This window comes from Nematolebias whitei, chromosome 21, assembly GCF_014905685.2.
Source record: "Nematolebias whitei isolate Nwh7 chromosome 21, NemWhi1, whole genome shotgun sequence".
In the NCBI taxonomy this organism is placed as follows: Eukaryota; Metazoa; Chordata; class Actinopteri; order Cyprinodontiformes; family Rivulidae; genus Nematolebias; species Nematolebias whitei.
In genome coordinates, this window is record NC_056518.1 from 7,690,211 (window position 1) to 7,709,514 (window position 19,304).

General features: G+C 43.2%; 2 protein-coding genes across 3 annotated transcripts in view; one reads left to right on the forward strand and one right to left on the reverse strand.

Annotated features, from left to right (window-relative positions):
• Positions 1-14,489, forward strand: part of dync1h1 (dynein, cytoplasmic 1, heavy chain 1) — a 32,263-nt gene extending 17,774 nt beyond the window's left edge. Inside the window, exons 47-78 of one of the 2 annotated variants that reach the window (XM_037695484.1) lie at positions 509-723; positions 813-1,017; positions 1,093-1,266; positions 1,368-1,487; positions 1,583-1,703; positions 1,870-2,065; positions 2,745-2,862; positions 2,941-3,156; positions 3,244-3,456; positions 6,650-6,777; positions 6,866-7,019; positions 7,109-7,255; positions 7,334-7,484; positions 7,572-7,825; positions 7,960-8,094; positions 8,173-8,267; positions 8,359-8,533; positions 9,659-9,734; positions 9,819-9,979; positions 10,144-10,255; positions 10,371-10,431; positions 10,516-10,639; positions 10,753-10,866; positions 10,951-11,121; positions 11,204-11,421; positions 11,502-11,605; positions 12,524-12,732; positions 12,922-13,075; positions 13,166-13,308; positions 13,414-13,582; positions 13,871-13,995; positions 14,089-14,489. In XM_037695484.1, the coding sequence (XP_037551412.1) occupies positions 509-723; positions 813-1,017; positions 1,093-1,266; positions 1,368-1,487; positions 1,583-1,703; positions 1,870-2,065; positions 2,745-2,862; positions 2,941-3,156; positions 3,244-3,456; positions 6,650-6,777; positions 6,866-7,019; positions 7,109-7,255; positions 7,334-7,484; positions 7,572-7,825; positions 7,960-8,094; positions 8,173-8,267; positions 8,359-8,533; positions 9,659-9,734; positions 9,819-9,979; positions 10,144-10,255; positions 10,371-10,431; positions 10,516-10,639; positions 10,753-10,866; positions 10,951-11,121; positions 11,204-11,421; positions 11,502-11,605; positions 12,524-12,732; positions 12,922-13,075; positions 13,166-13,308; positions 13,414-13,582; positions 13,871-13,995; positions 14,089-14,217 (4,887 nt within the window). In that variant the 3' untranslated portion in view covers positions 14,218-14,489. Of the gene's footprint in view, positions 1-508; positions 724-812; positions 1,018-1,092; positions 1,267-1,367; positions 1,488-1,582; positions 1,704-1,869; positions 2,066-2,247; positions 2,444-2,744; positions 2,863-2,940; positions 3,157-3,243; positions 3,457-6,649; positions 6,778-6,865; positions 7,020-7,108; positions 7,256-7,333; positions 7,485-7,571; positions 7,826-7,959; positions 8,095-8,172; positions 8,268-8,358; positions 8,534-9,658; positions 9,735-9,818; positions 9,980-10,143; positions 10,256-10,370; positions 10,432-10,515; positions 10,640-10,752; positions 10,867-10,950; positions 11,122-11,203; positions 11,422-11,501; positions 11,606-12,523; positions 12,733-12,921; positions 13,076-13,165; positions 13,309-13,413; positions 13,583-13,870; positions 13,996-14,088 lie in introns of both variants that reach the window. The other variant, XM_037695485.1, reaches the window with a different exon arrangement.
• A 2,509-nt stretch (positions 14,490-16,998) lies between these two features.
• On the reverse strand, positions 16,999-18,822 carry LOC119427373. The gene is made up of 5 exons (XM_037694974.1): positions 18,817-18,822; positions 18,154-18,209; positions 17,981-18,052; positions 17,704-17,781; positions 16,999-17,634 (listed from the first exon to the last, which is right to left on the reverse strand). The coding sequence occupies exons 2-5, from the start codon at positions 18,154-18,156 to the stop codon at positions 17,065-17,067; spliced, it is 723 nt and encodes a 240-aa protein (XP_037550902.1). The 5' UTR covers positions 18,157-18,209; positions 18,817-18,822; the 3' UTR covers positions 16,999-17,064.
• Positions 18,823-19,304: the final 482 nt, after the last annotated feature.

Consider the following 19,304-nt stretch of genomic DNA (forward strand, 5'->3'; position numbering starts at 1 on the left):
TATATATATATATATATATATATATATATATATATATATATATATATATAAAAAAGGTGCTGTTTTTGTATGACAACCCAGTGACAAGGATGTCTGCAGAGCCAGCACATTATGACATCATGCGTGCTGTTGAGTTTACATTTGTGAATATTAACAAATTTGCACTGTTCAAGTGTTGTCATTGTGTTAAAGTAAATATCATGAATAAATTTGACATTAAACATAATCCAAGTTGAAGTGTTGCATCATTTTCAGCCCCGTTTGGCATCATCATTTGGTAGCAGACCAAACTGACAAAGCTCATGCAGAATAATGTAGTATTTTAATTCCACAGCAGAGAAAACGATGTAGTCTCTGCAAGTAGGTCTAGGAAGAAAATATTGGTATTGGTTAATCGCCAAATAAGTTTTAACATATCGGATATCGGCCAAAAATCCAGTATCGTGCATCCCTAATTCCTGAACATAATTGTCTGGTTCCTACGTTGATTATGTCTGACTTGTTGTAGGTTCCTGGTCTGTTTGAGGGAGATGAGTATGCCACCCTGATGACTCAGTGTAAGGAGGGAGCCCAGAAAGAGGGACTGATGCTCGACACTCATGAGGAGCTGTACAAGTGGTTCACCAGCCAGGTCATCAGAAACCTTCATGTGGTTTTCACCATGAACCCCTCATCAGAAGGCCTGAAGGACAGAGCTGCCACATCTCCTGCTCTTTTCAACAGGTACAGACTCGCTGTGAAGGACTGGATATGGGAACGACTGAAAAGGAAGCGTTTATTTTTAACTTGTTGGAATCCTTGCTCTGTTTTAGATGTGTGTTGAACTGGTTTGGAGACTGGTCAACAGAGGCACTTTATCAGGTGGGCAAGGAGTTCACCAGCAAGATGGATCTGGAGAAGCCCAACTACAAGGTGCCAGACTACATGCCCATTGTCTACGACAAACTACCCCAACCACCATCTCACCGTGAGGCAATTGTCAATGGCTGTGTGTTTGTACATCAGACTCTACACCAGGTAGGAAGGAAGCTCGTTGTCCATATTCTAATTACCAGAACTGCTTTTACTCATGATAACCACCAAATCTCTCAGGCTAATAACCGCCTGGCTAAGCGTGGTGGTCACACCATGGCCATTACTCCCCGCCACTACCTTGACTTCATCAACCAGTACGCCAACCTGTTTAACGAGAAACGCAGTGAGTTGGAGGAGCAGCAGATGCATCTGAATGTTGGTCTCCGTAAGATCAAAGAGACTGTTGACCAGGTATGTCGTTCTTGCCACATTATTACAGGAAATCTTCAAAAGAAAAAGAGTGAATATCTGAAGGTACGTTGTTTTACCCGTACGTTGTTTGCCTCACAAAGGTGGAGGAACTTCGTCGTGATCTGAGGATCAAGAGTCAGGAGTTGGAGGCCAAGAATGCAGCTGCCAACGACAAGCTCAAGAAGATGGTTAAAGACCAGCAGGAAGCCGAGAAGAAAAAGGTCTAGCTTTTTCAGTCCTGCAGTCTTTTGTGGTGTTTTGATAATTTTAAAGGATTTTAATAAAGTGTTTTGCATATTGTTACTGCTGATTCCAGGTGATGAGTCAGGAAATCCAGGAAGCGGTGTACAAGCAGCAGGAAGTGATCAAAGACAAGCAGCTGAGTGTCAAACAGGACTTGGACCAGGTGGAGCCCGCTGTGATCGAGGCTCAGAATGGTACAGTTTAACCTTTTCTTATAAAATGTCTCAACAGTGTCTCTGCTAAACCCACATGTCAGTCTCTGCACACACTTCTGTAAATCTGATGGTTTTCTGCTAACATCCACCCCATCATTGCCCCTTCCTTGTCATCATTCTTATTTTATTCGCCTGATGATGATAGCTGTTAAGTCTATTAAGAAGCAGCACCTTGTGGAGGTGCGCTCGATGGCCAACCCACCAGCAGCTGTGAAGCTGGCTCTGGAGTCCATCTGCTTGCTCCTTGGGGAGAGCACAACCGACTGGAAGCAGATCCGCTCCATCATCATGAGGGAGAACTTCATCCCCACCATTGTTAACTTCTCTGCTGAAGAGATCAGGTAAAACAAGAGAGAACTTGTTTTACGTGCTCATTAAAATGGTTTCTCTCTCTCTCTCTCTCTCTCTCTCTTTGTTTCTTTCCTGTTTGTTTCTAACTTTTTCCAATGTCTCATCCTGAACACTCCTCCTCCTCCCTCCTCTGGTGGTCTTTCTTCTAAACACATTCCTCCTCCTTTATTAGCTGTCAGCTCTATTAAGCGGCAGCATCTAGTAGAAGTACGGGCAATGACCAATCCCCCAGCTGCAGTCAAACTGGCCCTGGAGTCTATCTGCCTTTTGCTGGGCGAGGAGACCAATGACTGGAAAAAAATCAGACAAGTTATTATCAGGGATAATTTCATCAGCAGCATAGTCAACTTTTCCTCTGAGGAAATGAGGTACTAGTGTCAGAACCAAGGTTTTGTCATTCTGAATTAAAAACTCAATCACTACAATCAGGAGGTGTAACTGGAAGTTGATTTTAAATAATTTGACATTTACTGTAATATGATTTCTAATCATAGCATAGGCTGAAGGTTTCAGCCTTTCTTTGTTCATGGTGAGATTCTAAAGGAGAATACACAATGTAACGGAACAATCCTGCACAAAATCCAATAAATTTTCTTTGATTTATCGTCCTCTGTAACAAATATTTTCCCAAGTAAATCGACACTATTCTAACTTCTTGAACTTCTCTAGTGACTCCATTCGTGAGAAGATGAAGAAAAACTACCTCTCCAACCCGAGCTACAACTATGACCAAGTCAACAGGGCTTCCCTGGCCTGTGGTCCCATGGTGAAATGGGCTATTGCTCAGGTATGAACCCAAAATATTTAGAAAATTAAATGTCTAGTTACTGGAATGCTCTTCTAACCTGGTGCACCGATCCTCTAGTTGAATTATGCTGACATGCTGAAGCGTGTGGAGCCTCTTCGTAATGAGCTGCAAAAGCTTGAGGACGATGCCACGGACAATAAGACGAAGGCAGAGGAGGTGGAGCAAATGATCAGGGACTTGGAGGCTAGCATTGCCCGCTACAAAGAGGAGTACGCAGTCCTCATCTCTGAGGCTCAGGCCATCAAGGCTGATCTGGCTGCAGTGGAGGCAAAGGTATGGTTCCTTCATACGAGCTACTTCAGTTCTGATCCAAACTGAGAGGTCATGAGTGTTTTGATATACCTTGCTTTCTACTTTCAGGTAAATCGCAGCACAGCGTTGCTGAAGAGTCTGTCAGCTGAAAGAGAGCGCTGGGAGAAAACCAGCGAAACCTTCAAGAACCAGATGTCCACCATTGCTGGAGACTGCGTGCTCTCAGCAGCGTTCATCACTTATGCTGGTTACTTCGACCAGCAGATGAGACAGAACCTGTTTACTACTTGGTCTCATCACCTGCAGCAGGCCAACATTCAGGTATGTGAAACTCAGATCCACATGGTGCAGACCAGGGCTGCTCCACTCAACCGTCAGGGGGCCACAGTTTCTGAGAACCAGCAGCTCGGGGGGCCGGACAGTCAGTGATTAAAGTCATTATGTAAATAAACCAAAGTTTAAAATGATCCGTTACCTTTGAAATTTGTTTTATTGCATTGAGAATCATAAATGCAATAAACAGAACCCCAGGAAAAAACCCGTTTTTTAAATGAAGTGGGTCGCCTCCAGTTAAATAGCTCTGGTGTAGATGTCTTTAACCTCAAATAGAGTTATCAAACATTTAGCTTTTATTCACTTTAAAGCAGTCCTTCTCATAGTGGGGTGCGTCCCCCTGGGGGGGGGGGGGGGGGGGCAGGGCAATGCCTTGGGGGCGCATGTGACCCTAGAAAACATGCTTTTTTTTGCTGCATGGATTTGTTTTTTTTTTACCATTCTCATTCTGTCGCGTGCGTTCCTAATAATAAAGTTATGAACAAATATGGCTGCCTTGTCATTTTGGGAGCCATGCATGACCCGTGTCTCTCCCCTCTGCTCAAGTAGGTATCTCTGCAGGCAAATTCGGAAGGCGTATCTGGGCGATCATATCTGATTGGACTATAGGAAAGTGGGCGTATCTGGGCGGTCATATCTGATTGGACTATATGAAAATAGGCGTGTCTGGCCGGCCGGATCTGATTGGACGATAGGAAAATGGGCGTGTCTGGACGGCCACATTTGATTGGACGATGGAAAAATAGGCGTGTCTGGACGGCCACATCTGATTGGACGATAGAAAAAAAGGCTGAACGATAAAATGCCGTAACCATAGACACATGATGTCTAAAAACAAGGCGTTATAGGCAGATTGTGTTAACCACAGGTATATTATGTCTATGGTGTTAACCGGTTCGACATTAGCGGCGTCTCGGTTCGACATTGCTCCAGTATACTGCCGCGGCGTCTCCATAACTTCTTTTCCGCCTCTCTTAACACAGAACTTCCGGTTACATTTCAAAATAAGAGCAACATAACTGGGTAGTGGGGAGAGCTAAATGTTAAGTTTTTTTTTAATACTTAGCCGTAACATTAAAAAACAAAATCCATATTGATTGTTGAAAAATTTGAAAAAAGTTACAATCGATTTATAAAGAAAGAAAAATATAAATGATACTTTAACTGGCCTTGGGACAAAGGATGTTTCCTTTAACTTCACATTTTCTTGTTCAACTTGCAGTCACTACAGATGAGTGATTGTCAGTTTCTGTAAGATTTCTGCAACTGGAGCAGGTATTCTGTTTACTGGTTAACTTCCTCAGCTGTCTCACATTTTAAAGGTCAACCCTACTCCATGTTTCAGTAGAAAACAAGCACATTTAGGAGTCAGTACATAACCAGACTTTTGGCCCTCACACCTATACCCAGTTGCTTATGCTGCATGATGAGATCAGATTTATCCATATTTTAGAAATTACATTTAGCTTAGTCGACAAAACAATACAAATGAAGACCGTCTTAAAAAACCTCTTGGTTTTGCAGTAAGCAGCCTGATTTCAAACTGACATCTTGGCCAAAGGTAAAATAAAAATCTTTTGTGTTCTCAGAAAAGTTGTTTCAGGACCTCCAATAAACTTATGTACACATCAAAGCACACAAGACAGATTCAGGAATTCTCTTGGTTTTCCAGATTTCACATTTGTTATTACCTTAAAACATACTCAGACAACATTTGAGGCATCATTGAATTTTTTTTATTGTTTATTGGGACATCCATTTTTAGAAGTCATCATAGCATCTGTTGGAAACACAGAACATAGTACAGTTAGGGTGTTGCTAGTTGTTACTTAATCCTGGATTGGATTTTAAAGTTAATTTTGATATTTTTTTCACAAGAAAAAAAAAGTTGATTTCCTAAAGTTTAACTATAAATGAAGGAATTTGTGCATTCAGGTAATTGAAAATTAAGTAATTTCTCTAACATCCAACCCATTTTAGCCACTGAGCCATACCAAACACCCATAATCTATTCTTGAATGAATTATTGACTATTATTGACAAATTACAGACTTTTTATTGAATAAGTTATTACTCATTATTGAGTAATGAAAGTCAACATCAGATGTTGGTCAAAGTTTCTGAGCAACATCTTGGGGTCTTCTAGAGTCAACCTGAAGTGAGAGAGGTCCCTGACATGGCAGAAAGACATAGATGCAATTAACAGCTTTTATTTATTTATTTTTCAGCTAATAACAACTTTTATTTTTTTTTTTCATATTTTTCAGTTATACACAGCTTTTAAATATTTATTTTTCAAGTATTAAGAACTTTTATTTTCAGCTTTTATTTTGAAAAGGAGCCGAGAGGAGGCTCACTTTACCTCAGTGCGTTACGACAACAACGAGAGAACGGTCGAAACTATCGTGACCTACAATAAACATACTTCAATAAAATGCATAAGTGAAAACATAACATACTTTATAAGTACAATAAACCATATTTCTTTGTCAAATATCGCAAAGAAACGTTACCTCATCAATGACTCGTGACTTTGAGGGTTACCCACAGCCAATCAGTGTTAGCCGCCGACAAACGCCTATTCGCCAGAAACGCCCACTTTTGGTCTGCAGAGAACCCCTTCTCCCTCTGCTGCTGACACGATAAATAAACTCTGACCATCACCTCCTCCGTCCTCCGCTGCATGTTTTTTATGTCCGTGCGCTCTGGACGTCACTCACAGCGCACGTGCAACAAAGAGTAAACTCGAGCGAGAGCGACACCTGCTCCCTCTTTGTTCTTGCGTTGACAAAATGTTTTAGTTTTATCGGTGAGTTTGTTGAAGCACAATTTACAGAAGTAATGTTTAATAAATGTTAGGACTCTATTCTTTGCTAACAAAATAAATTCACCTCCTCAGTTAAGCTGCTGTTTTTATGATTCTCTGGACGCTTGTCACCCACAGCATGCAGATGACAAAGAGTAAACTCAAAGCGAGAGGGTTACCTGCTCCTCTTTCTTCTTTCATGTTGACGCATTTTTTTTAGTTTTATCGATGAGTGTTCTCATTGATCCTGACTTCCTCATTTTGATTAAAACAAACAAAAAAACCAGCATAAATTGTTTTATTCAGTCATATCCTCTGTGATTTTAAAATCTGAATCCACTGCTCAACGCTTGTGGCTCCATATTTCTCTTCCAGTTCCGTACGGACATAGCAAGAACCGAGTACCTCTCCAATGCAGACGAAAGGCTTCGCTGGCAAGCCAACTCCCTCCCAGCTGATGACCTTTGTACTGAAAATGCCATCATGCTCAAACGTTTCAACCGGTTAGTTTCTGTTTCATCCACAGCCTGAAATCAAATGTTTACTGAAGCCTTCTGTTAAGATGTCTGTTCTCTGTTGTTGCTGTTCTAGATATCCACTGATAATTGACCCATCAGGCCAAGCCACAGAGTTCATAATGAACGAGTACAAAGACCGCAAAATCACCAGAACCAGCTTCCTGGATGATGCCTTCAGGAAGAACCTGGAGAGCGCGCTGCGTTTCGGAAATCCCTTGCTGGTCCAGGTGAAGCGTCGTGCTGCATCATTCCACGTGATCAGAGTCCATTGCTGTCATATTCATCATGTGCTTGTCTTTTTAAAATATTTTGTAAGGATGTGGAAAGCTATGACCCCATCCTGAACCCAGTGCTGAACAGGGAGGTGCGCAGAACAGGAGGACGTGTCCTCATCACCCTTGGAGACCAGGACATTGACCTGTCACCATCGTTTGTGATCTTCCTCTCCACACGAGACCCAACAGTAAGGAGACATTGTTCCAGTCATTGATTGTGGCTGAGCATCAAACTGGTGCAATTTTAATATTTGATGTTTATTCAGGTTGAGTTCCCACCAGACTTGTGCTCTCGTGTTACGTTCGTCAACTTCACCGTGACACGCAGCAGTCTTCAGAGTCAGTGTCTCAATGAGGTCCTGAAGGCTGAGAGACCTGATGTGGACGAGAAACGCTCCGACCTCCTAAAACTGCAAGGTGAGATCAAAACGAACCAAAGCTTGTGTCATGAAGGCGTTTCAAGGAAACCATCGTCAAAAAAAACTTTCCTTCTGTCACTTTCAGGGGAGTTCCAGCTCCGTCTTCGCCAGCTGGAGAAATCCCTGCTGCAGGCCCTCAACGAGGTCAAGGGTCGCATCCTTGATGACGACACGATCATCACCACACTAGAAAACCTGAAGAAAGAGGCAGCTGAGGTGACCAGGAAGGTGGAGGAAACGGATATAGTGATGGCTGAGGTGGAAGCAGTGTCACAGCAGTATCTGTCCCTGTCCTCCGCCTGCAGCAGCATCTACTTCACCATGGAAGCTCTCAACCAGGTCCGATTACATTTTACTTCAACATTTTATGACTTGTTGTTTTCAGTACCTGAACCTTAAACATAAATTCATGAGAGCCCGCTGACATTTTCAGCTCTACAAAGAATCTAAAGGTCTTTTAAACCCTCTTCCAGATGCACTTCCTCTACCAGTACTCTCTCCACTTCTTCCTGGATACATACCACACGGTGCTGTACGAGAACGCCAACCTCAAGAGCATCAGTGATCACTCACAGAGACTCTTTCTCATCACCAAGGACCTCTTTCAGGTTTGGAGCAACACAATTACAGTAGTTTTCAGTGTGCAGCCGGCATCAGACATGTAAGTGTGGTTTGTGTGGGTTCAGGTGGTGTTCAACAGAGTTGCCAGAGGAATGCTGCACCAGGACCACATCACCTTTGCTATGCTGCTGGCTAAGATCAGCCTCAAGGGCATGACGAGGTAAACGCGTCCAGATTATATCGTTGCCTTTCCACATAAAGCACAGCTGCTCGTGCAGAGAATCACACAAGTTATGGTTTAATTTCTCCAGTGAACCATCATATGATGCAGAATTCCAGCACTTCCTGCGTGGTAAGGAGATTGTGCTAACAGGCACTGCACTGCCCAAGGTCAAGGGTCTAACCACAGACCAGTGTGAGGCAATGGTCCGGCTCAACCGCCTGCCAGCGTTCAAGGACCTGGTGGCCAAAGTTGAAGCTGATGAGGTGAGTAGAGATGTCGTCAAAAAAACTACTCGGATTGGTTAAAACAAAAAAAGTGGTTGGATGTTATTCTCTTCAGAGGTACTTACACTCATTTTATGTGAAACAATCAATCTTTGATTAAAACTACACTTTAGAAAAGGACAGTTGTATTTTTATTGAACATAAATGGCAGGAAAAAATATTTTTTCACAACCACAAACGTAAAAACTTGAAGATTTCTGAACAAATGACAGTTAAGCCCCAGTATACTGCCGCGTACGTCTGTACGCGTGTACTCTATGCAGAGGGTTCAGACTTCGTACTCCAGCGTACACCCCGAGCAGCTGCAGAGATGAGGGGCGTTTACCTTCGGGACAAATTGAGGTCGCCGATTGGTCATTTGCTGACACGCCTACTGGACTGATTGACCGGTCGGGGGAAGAAGAAAAAAACGAGTGCTGGCAGCCTCAGCCACAGTGGTGTTCTGTGTTTATATGTTGTTAATAAAAAGATCTAAAAAAAACAGGGAGCGCTGGCTCTGCAGCCCACACATCAGACCAGCCCACCAGGAAATCTCCAGACCCTCCCGCAGCCACGCTGGGACAGAGTTTAATTCGCTCGTGACAAATTCCTTCATTTCTCACCATTTCAGTCATTGCATCAACGGAGGAGGAAGAGATCACTGCCTCTTGGCAAAAAAACAACAAAAGAAAAGGCCAGATCAGGGATGAAGAAGAGGAATTTAATACATTGGTGTTGCATACATAACAGTCCGTTGCCGGGCAGTTTATTGTGCGACACCGTGTATGCGGTCGTAAAAATTGAGCTTTGCATGGACATGCCCTGGGGGGGTACGCTTGTACCTCTGCGTATGGACGTACGCGGCAGTATACTGGGGCTTAACTGTCCGGGGCTGCAGGACAGTTCAAATATGAACCAGTTTCTGTTCATTACTGAGGAGACTCGCCTCACTTCTGTCATCTAAACTCACTGCAACGCTTTAATAATAATGTGATGACACAAATTCAACTCTTGTGTGTTTATAAACGAGTTTTATTCAGTAGGACTTCTGTCAAACATTTATTCTATAACAGTTTTGTGTTAGAAGGGCAATTTTACAAGTAAATGTTTGTTTTGTTCCTTCAGCAATTCTTCATGTGGATCGAGAGCAACACTCCAGAGCTGGCTGTTCCTTATCTGTGGTCAGAGGAAAAGCAGTCAAGTGAGGAGGATGTTGGTGAATTATGCACAACAGGCACTGTAGAGGGATTATTTGTGTACGTGACGTGTATCTTTGTGTGCTCAGCCTCCATCGGTCAGGCCGTGCACCAGATATTACTGATCCAGGCCTTCCGCCCTGACCGTCTGCTGGCCATGTCGCACATCTTTGTTGCAAAAGTACTGGGAGAATCCTTTATGAACATCATCGAGCAGCCTCTGGACCTGGCAAACATTGTGGACAGTGAGGTATCAGTACTTTTCTTCATCTGCTGAAAATAAACTGGAGAACTCGTCAAATCTAATTCAGATCGTCAGGCTGCAACTGAGGCTCGTTGTTCTGCCTGTGAAATATTTCTCTTGTACTGTTTTGTAATTCATTGTCTTTAACCACTAGAGTTTTGTGTCCACAGGTGAAGCCCAGCACTCCGGTGCTGATGTGTTCTGTACCAGGCTATGATGCCAGCGGGCTCGTCAGAGATCTGGCTGCTGAGCAGAACAAACAGATCACCTCTGTGTCTATTGGTAAGACGCAGACCTTCATGTCTCGGCTCAAACTGTTGCATCAACATCTTTGTCTGTTCATGACCTCAATGAAAAGCTTAGTATGAACATTTTACATGTTTGCACATGTTCACAGGCTCAGCTGAAGGTTTCAATAAGGCTGACAGAGACATCAACACTGCTGTCAAGTCTGGCAGGTGAATAGTGCAGGCTGGGTGGATTAGAGTGCATTTTCTTTAGTCCTGCTTGTTCTCTGAGGGGTTTATCTTTTGATTTTGTAGGTGGGTGATGCTGGAGAACGTCCACCTGGCCCCTGGCTGGCTGATGCAGCTGGAGAAGAAGCTTCACTCGATGCAGCCTCATGCCAGCTTCAGGCTTTTCCTCACAATGGAGATCAACCCCAAGGTGCAGTTGCTTAAAAACATATATGCAACACCTAAAAATTAGTTTTATGTGAAACAATCTGATGTCTTAGTTCCAAAGTTTCTGTTTTTAGTGCTTTTTTCTCTCTCGGCTAGGTGCCAGTGAATCTGCTCCGTGCAGGTCGTATCTTTGTGTTTGAGCCTCCTCCTGGGGTCAAGGCTAACATGCTCAGAACCTTGAGCAGCATTCCTGTGGCTCGCATGTGCAAGGTGACCTGCACGTCATAAAAATGAGTAATCAACCTTTAACGCTGTCTGCACAGTTGCTAGTAATGGATTTTCACGTCCCTGCAGGCTCCCAACGAACGTGCACGCCTCTACTTCCTCCTGGCGTGGTTCCACGCCGTCATTCAGGAGCGGCTGCGTTATGCGCCGCTCGGCTGGTCCAAGAAGTACGAGTTTGGGGAGTCTGACCTCCGTTCTGCTTGTGATACCATCGACACCTGGCTGGATGACACAGCTAAGGTTGAAAATAACTGGAAATGATTGAAATGGTTATGTCGACCAAAGTTGAACCAGATTTGAACTTTGTTACACCATCACGCAGGGTCGCCAAAACATCGCTCCAGACAAGATCCCCTGGGCGGCTCTAAAGACCCTGATGGCCCAGTCCATCTATGGTGGTCGCATTGACAACGAGTTTGACCAGCGGCTGCTCATCACCTTCCTGGATCGGATCTTCACCAAAGGAAGCTTCGATAGTGAGTTCAAACTGGCCCTAAAGGTGGACGGACAGAAGGACATCAAGATGCCTGATGGCATTCGGTCAGTAACGTTTGATTTGACACCTCTCCTACATTCATGGGTTAAAACATTATGTAATTAATACCTTTTTCTTCTTTCAGCCGTGAGGAGTTCCTGCACTGGGTGGAGATGCTTCCTGACACTCAGACTCCATCCTGGCTGGGGCTGCCAAGCAATGCAGAGAAAGTTTTGCTCACCACTCAGGGTACGTCTGGACTGCTGCTCTGAAGACTGCTGCTTAAACAACCTGCAGCTTTCTCCACAATAATTACGTTTACACTTTTTACTTTTACAGAATGACTCACTGACCAAATCTTTCTCTTTTGTAGCATCTTAAACTTTATAACAGGCTTCACCTTCCATTGAGAAGTCACAAAGACCTTTAAGGCTTCCTCTGATATGTTCTCATCTTGTTTTCTGTTTGTTCCACTGTTAGTTCTCTGTGGTTCTGTAGCCGCAGCTTATATCGTAGAGTCTAACTGTAGTTGTTGGAGGCGTATTTCATGATGCTCTTCTTGAAGGATTGGGGGTGTGGCTCCTCAACCTCCAGCAGCTGTATTTCACAGTCATCATGTTGCTTTTAAAAGACACCTTGCTTCCATCCTCAATTTAAGGTTTTAAATGGCATCCACCCACCTCCATGTTCCTCGGCCTCCCCCTCCTGACCTCTGTTTAGTTAGACTGATCTCCAAACTGCCATAGTACCAGCAACTGAAGCACCCATTCCCAGGCTGCACTCCCTCTTTACTTCATGCTGATACCATCCTTTATTTTATTAAAACCTTCTTGAATCCTTTGCTTTCATGTTTTTCCAGATCCAGACAGCGATAATGTGTCATTATCTTTGTGTCAAATGGTGTTGCATTCAACTTAAATGTTGCTTAAAGCCCTGTGTTTTTTCTTTAATATTTTAATTTCTGGCTTTTATTTGTTTGTTTTTATATATAAATATTTAGAAATAAATACCCCCCTTTTTTAATCACATCCTTAAGGTTAGCTGTTCAGTTTTTCTGTTCCACAATAATTTCTTCTCCCCCTTACCTCCCACCATGGCCTTGTCTTTCACCCCTCCTCTTCCTCCCTCTCCTCCCTCCTCACTTGCTCCCTCTGCTGGGCTGCGCAGGCACTGACATGATGGGTAAGATGTTGAAAATGCAGATGTTGGAGGATGAGGATGACCTTGCCTATGAGACTGAGAAGAAGGAGCGCGCGTCGTCCACGTCTGATGCTCAGCCGGCCTGGATGAGGACCCTCCACACCACAGCCTGCAACTGGCTGCAGCTCATGCCTCAAACAGTCAATCCACTGAAACGCACAGTAGAGAACATCAAGGTAAAAGCAGAAAATGACACTCACCCCCACAGGAACGTTTGTTTACAAGCATACCTCATGAGGCAAATCTAAGATGTATTTTTCTTGACTGTAATTAGTTTTTGTGATGAGCACTTGTTGTGAGGTAACCAAGTAAACCAACATTTTTCTTCTGCATTTGCTTTAATTTCATCTTTGTCCAAACACCAGGACCCACTGTTCCGCTTCTTTGAACGCGAGGTGAAGATGGGCGGCAAGATGCTTCAGGAGGTGCGTCAGAATCTGTCCGACGTGGTGCACGTGTGCGAGGGCAAAAAGAAGCAGACAAACTACCTGCGCACGCTCATCAGTGACCTCGTTAAAGGTTTCAACATAACTTTATTATCCTTTATAATAAACTTGTCTGTTTAATGTTTGAGGTGTCATTTGGATGTGCACATCTGTCTCCTGTCAGGAATCCTGCCTCGCAGCTGGTGCAGATACACCGTCCCCACCTCCATGACTGTGATCCAGTGGGTGTCGGACTTCAGTGAGCGCATCAAACAGCTGCAGCAGATCTCGCAGGCAGCTGCCAGTGGTGGCGCTAAGGAGCTGAAGGTACCGTTTGTCTCCGAGTGGAACATGAAATTAAAATGCATTTCCAGTCATTTTTCTGCTTCTGCCTCATCATTAAAACCGTTTCCCTCTGCCTGCCGTTTGTAGAACATCCATGTGTGCCTGGGCAGCCTGTTTGTGCCAGAAGCTTACATTACTGCTACTCGCCAGTACGTGGCCCAAGCCAACAGCTGGTCACTAGAAGAGCTGTGCCTGGAGGTGAACGTGACCACAGCCCAGGACGCTGCGCTGGACGCCTGCAGCTTTGGCATCAAAGGTCTGACACAACACGTCCCATGTGCAGCGCTCATGAAAACATTATGAAATGTCACGTTGTTTTTCTTATTACACCATTTGTGCTAATAAAAAAAATTGGGGTAACTTGAAATTTCTTTAAATCTCGTCTGCTCTGACAGGTTTGTCATTATTTCTTATTCAGTGCACCGCCCCCATCACTCATGCTTCACTTTACTTAAAATTAAGTTGTGTCCGTCAGCTGTGAGTGAAGACCTGGACATTTGTCATTTAGGAAGTCCTCATTTAAAACTTGGTGCTTGTCTTTCAGGTCTGAAACTGCAGGGAGCTACTTGTGCCAACAACAAGTTGTCTCTGTCCACCTCCATCTCCACTGAGCTGCCTCTGACTCAGCTCCGCTGGGTGAAGCAGAACAACGCAGAGAAGAGACACGTGGTACGACTCATGTGGACTTTAAACATAATTCATATGATGACTGGGGGAAAAAAAAACAATTAAAATCTGCTTTTGTTTTCCTCCCCACTACAGGTGACGCTACCTGTGTATTTGAACTTCACCAGGTCTGACCTGATCTTCACCGTTGACTTTGACATCGCCACCAAGGAAGATCCTCACAGCTTCTACGAGCGTGGAGTTGCTGTTCTGTGCACAGAATAAATCATTTCTTTTGGAAGCAACAAAAGCCACAATGAATCACTTCCTTCCAGTAGCTCTGCAGTTGTAGATTCTTATATTCCAATATTAAACGTCTGTGGCGCAGTAATGCACGTGTGTCTGTCGTAGAGGTTTGGAAAGTGTTTTTGAAGGTTAAGAGAAAGTTGTCAGATGGTGAAACAAGAGGGAAACAGTGAATGGTAAAAGGAAGGTTAAAGCATTTTAATGAAAAGATTGTTTTAGATTGAATAAAACCTACTGGAATGAACAAACTACCTTCTGTGTGAACGTTACTGGATTTTAATTCAATCACGTTACTTATATAACACCAAGTCCCAAGAGAAGTTGTCTCAGTGCACTGAACACAAACATTCACATACATGATTTATAAAATGTAAATGGACTGTACTTGTATAGCACCTTTCTATCTTATTTAAAGATGCTCAAAGTGCTTTACACTACAATCTGTGCCTCATGTACCCATTCATACAGCACTCTACTAGATCTCTACAAAGATGAACAAATCATTCTAAAGAGACTAATCAGAGCTTTAGATCATACACTAATGGGACACACATCAGAGGCTATGAGGGGTTCAGTGTCTTACCCAGGGACACTTGGGCATGTGACTGCTGGAGAATTCGAACCCCCAACTCTTGCATTGGAGGACGACTGCTCTAACCACTCAGCCACAGCCGCCCAACTATAAGAAGGAAAGACTTTAGTCTCAAACGTAGACATGTCAGCCTCATGGACAGTTTTAATGTCACTGGGAACTTCTTTTAAGATCAGTCAAATCTCTGATGGGGCCAAAACTTTCTTCTTTCAGCTGCTCCCTTCTTCAGGGGTCACCACAGCGTGCAAAGAAGTGGCAATTATTTTTACACCAGCTGTCCTTCCTGACACAACCACTGAGCTACCACAGCCCTCTGTGTGGAGCAGAGAGCTGCCATGTAGGATGTCTGGGGGGTGGGGGGGGAAGAGCAGATGGTGGGGGTTAAGGACCTTGCTCAAGGGTTCAGACTGGGGCAAATGAGGGTGGAGGCAGATGTTTCACTTTTCCCACCCACATTTTGATGTCGGTACCAGGAGTTGAACCAGCGATCTTCCGATCATAGGTCCACCTTCTCTTAACCTCTGCACCACCACTGCCCATTGGGGGTCCTAAACTATTGATCACCTTTAAATTGTCAAGAGTGATGCTTTTTAAAATGTTTTATTATTGGTTTATTGGTGATTTACTGTTTGGGTGTATTTTAGATGTGGACTAACGGTACTGGATGCCACACATGTAGAAACCATTATCTTCTGCTTGTTCCAAAGTGTGGTCTCGGGGGCAGCAGCTTGAGCAGGGAGGTCCAGACATATCTTTCCAAAGCCACCTCTTCTGGGAGGACTCCAAGGTGTTCCCAGGACAACTGAGAGACGTAGTCTCTCCAGCGTGTCCTGGGTCTTCCCTGGGGGCTCCTCCCAGTCAGACATGCCTGAAGCACCTCCCTAGGGAGGCATCCAGGGGGCATCCGAACCACCTCAACTGGCTCCTCTTGATGTGGAGGAGCTGCGGTTCTACTCGAGTCTCTCCTGATAACTTCTCACGTTCTCTAAGGGAGAGTCCAGCTACCCTGCAGAGGAAACTCATTTCAACCTCCTGTATCGATGAGCTCATTCTTTCAGTCACTATAGTTCATCACCATAGGTGAGGATAAGAACGTAGATCGACCTGTAACCAGAGAGCTAGCCTTACAGCTCAGCTGCTTCTTCACCACAATGGACCGGTACAGAGTCCACAATACTGCAGATGCTGCACCAATCAGTCTGTCAGTCTCACACTCCATTCTTCCCTCACTCGTGAACAAAACCCTGAGTTACTTGAATTCCTTCACTTGAGGCAGAACCTCACTCTCAACCTGAAGAGAGCAATCCACCCTTTTCTGACCGAGGACCATGAGCTCAGATTTGGAGGTGCTGATTCTCATCCCAGCTGCTTCACACTCGGCTGCGAACCGCTCCAGTGAGAACTGGAGATTATGGCACAATGACACCAACAGGACCACGTCATCTGCAAAGAGCAGAGAATCCTGAGAATCCTCCACACGCTGGCTGCAGATAAATTCTCTCCATAAAAGTTATGAACAGAATCAGTGACAACGGGCAGCCCTGGCCGAGTCCAACTCCCACCCTGAAGGGATCTGACATGCAAACCAAACTCTCGCACCGCTTGTATAGGGACTGAAATTGATTGTAGAAACATTTCTTGAATATCCTCAGATGGTTTATTTTTGTGGTCAGATGTAGACATGGAGAGTATGAATGTCAGAGGTATAAAGATTTGTGCTTCTTTCACAGTCCTTCAGGTAAGATACAGCATCAGATTAGTAAACTGGTCTTCAAGTACAGAGTGAGGTGATGTGTAATCTGCAATAATCCAAGTACTGCCCTGAATATCACAGGAACACGTCCAAGAACTGCAGCCTAACTTTAGCTTTGCTCTTGACTACAGAAACTACTGCAAAATCTAACATGATGCCTCTTTAAGAGGCGCATTTGTAATTAAACTCTTTTTTATATATCATGGACGTTTCTATAAATGTCTGCAGGGTTTCATATTTGTTCATTTACATCGGTGTATTAAAAAATGAACAGCTCAGTTTAACAAAAATCTGGGTTTTCATGAAGAACACGAAGCTAAAACTCTGAACTGGGTTAAAATCAGGACAAACCTAAACGTTCCTATTAATGCATTAACAGAAACTTGTCAGCTTTTATGAAAAAAGTTAACATTTTGAACATACATGAGCAAATTCAATGCATTTCTAAATAACTACAGTTTTACTGTCAGTAGGTTTTTGTTCAGTCCTTTCGTTCATGTTCGTCCTCCATGTTCTCGACATAGTGCCTTTTTCTTGGCCCCAGATCCACTTCAGCTTCCTGGAGTTCCACCTTTCTCTTGAACGGAGATCTGAGGTTGCATGATGATCGCTCCAAGCAGCTGTTCAGCATCTGTACTGAACCTTTTCCCACTGAGGTTTGACGTTTGGGTGTGGAAGATCTCATGTGGAAGCCTGAGTCGTTGAGCTGCAGCTCCATAGCCGTAGTCTGGAGGTGTGTTACAGTGTTTCCAGAGACGTCCCTGTCACAGTCCCACAGCTCAGGGTCACCTCCACATCCCATCTGGACATCACTGTCATATCTGATTGCAGAGTGCTCATCTATTAAAGAATCCCTCTTCCCAGTTTTCATCATTTTACTGAGGGTCAAAGCATGAGGTATCAAAGCATGAGGTAGGACTGGTCGCCTCCTTCGGCCTGACAGTCGACACCCACCGGCTTTTCCCTGCTGCCTTGTCTGCCTGCTGCTGATGCTGGCACCAGCGTTTGACTGGTCAGAATCCTCAGAGCTCCCATCATATGGGTCCAAAAGCTGCAATCATACACAGTCATGAAGCCACAGAACAGGAAGATGCTTTTTGCAGCATCAAGGGAGGCTTACCAAAGAAGGAGAGGCGTGTCTTCCTGCAAACTTGTATGAAGATGCTGTTCGGTGTGAAGTTGCACTGCTTCTACATCCCTAAGAAAAAACAAGCCCTTTAAATATATTTGGTGAATTCAATTCTAAAAAAATATCTAAACACTGGATTTATTAAGAAAAGTAGGCTTAATTTAAGATGAAAACCACTATTTTAGAAAAATATCCAAGTATTTTGGTGTATGATTGACATCAAACCCTCCCCCCACCCCATTGTGCAATATACAAATGAAGTTTGTACCAGAGTACTGGTGTCAGACCATCTCGGACTGATTTCTGAGTCTGAATCTGTGCTGGAATCCATTTTGCACATCTACTAAAAGAAAACAGAGGTCACTCTTGTTCCCTGGAGGAAGTGACAGCGTTCTATAGATTTTTAGCCTTTAGGAAAACAGAACGTTGTAATTATCTTACCATGTACTTAAAAGTAAGTTGGTTTATGGTGTTGGGCACATATCTGTCACTGAGATCTAAATGGAAACATGTAGAACAGGAATGAATTTAAACACTTTCAGAACACATCCAAAGGTACCAAGGAGGATTAGGGCCAGAATTCTGACTTTTATATCAGAATTCTGTGCAAATTATGTTAAAAAAAAATAAAAATTATCGACTATTCTGTATTTGTAGCATCTTGTTCTTTAGAAAAGTGAATACTGCTTTCAAAAAACATATTTATTGAAAAGTACTGTGTTGGACTAGGCATTGATGCAAAATATTAATTTGCACGTTTCATTGTAAATCTTTAGATCTTTATACAACAAAAGTTAAACATATTAATTTAAGCAAGCACATATTTAAGTTTTAAAAAAAACTTGAAATATTGTCAATAAAAATGTAGGCCTTTTAATTATATTTGATTTATTTACTTTGTTAATGAGTAGATTTATAATGTGAATAAAAGAACTATTGGAAAAACACAATAGAAAATGACTTAAATGTCAAAAGCTTTAATTAATCTGACTAAATTTGTTTTTCAGACTTTAAGTCTGTATGCTGAGTAAAACATTTCATATTCACAAACGTTTTTATTTCTTATTATTTTAACTTTAAAGGAGAACACAGCCACGTCCATACCTTGAAGTGAACTTTGCTGTCTTCTCCTGCAGGCCATCAGGACACTTTGAAAAACATTATTTGTTCAACACTTGAGTAATTCAGTAAAATAGTAATCAGTACCAGGTGTCTTTGATTTTACACAGCGAAAATAGCAGCTGCTTTTTCAAATAAAGCAGGTCTTGTTATGCTTAAGTAAGTTGTTTACATATTTGATCCATTTTGAAACCTTGTTTTATTTGAAAAATTCAATTTATATGTTCATTTATAGTAAATAGGGTCTCAGAAATGATTCGTTTCATCTCACCGTTCCTCCAGTTCCTCGGTGAACCGATGGAGGGACTCGAAGAGTCGGAATCGGAATGCTCGCTAACAGCGTCTCGCTCTCACTTTTTTTCCCCCCTAAAACTTTATTAACAACACAGCTAACAGCGTCTCTCGCTCTCTCTTTTTTTTCCTTCTAAAACTTTATTAACAAGCTAAACAGCGTCTCGCTCTTTTTTTTTTCT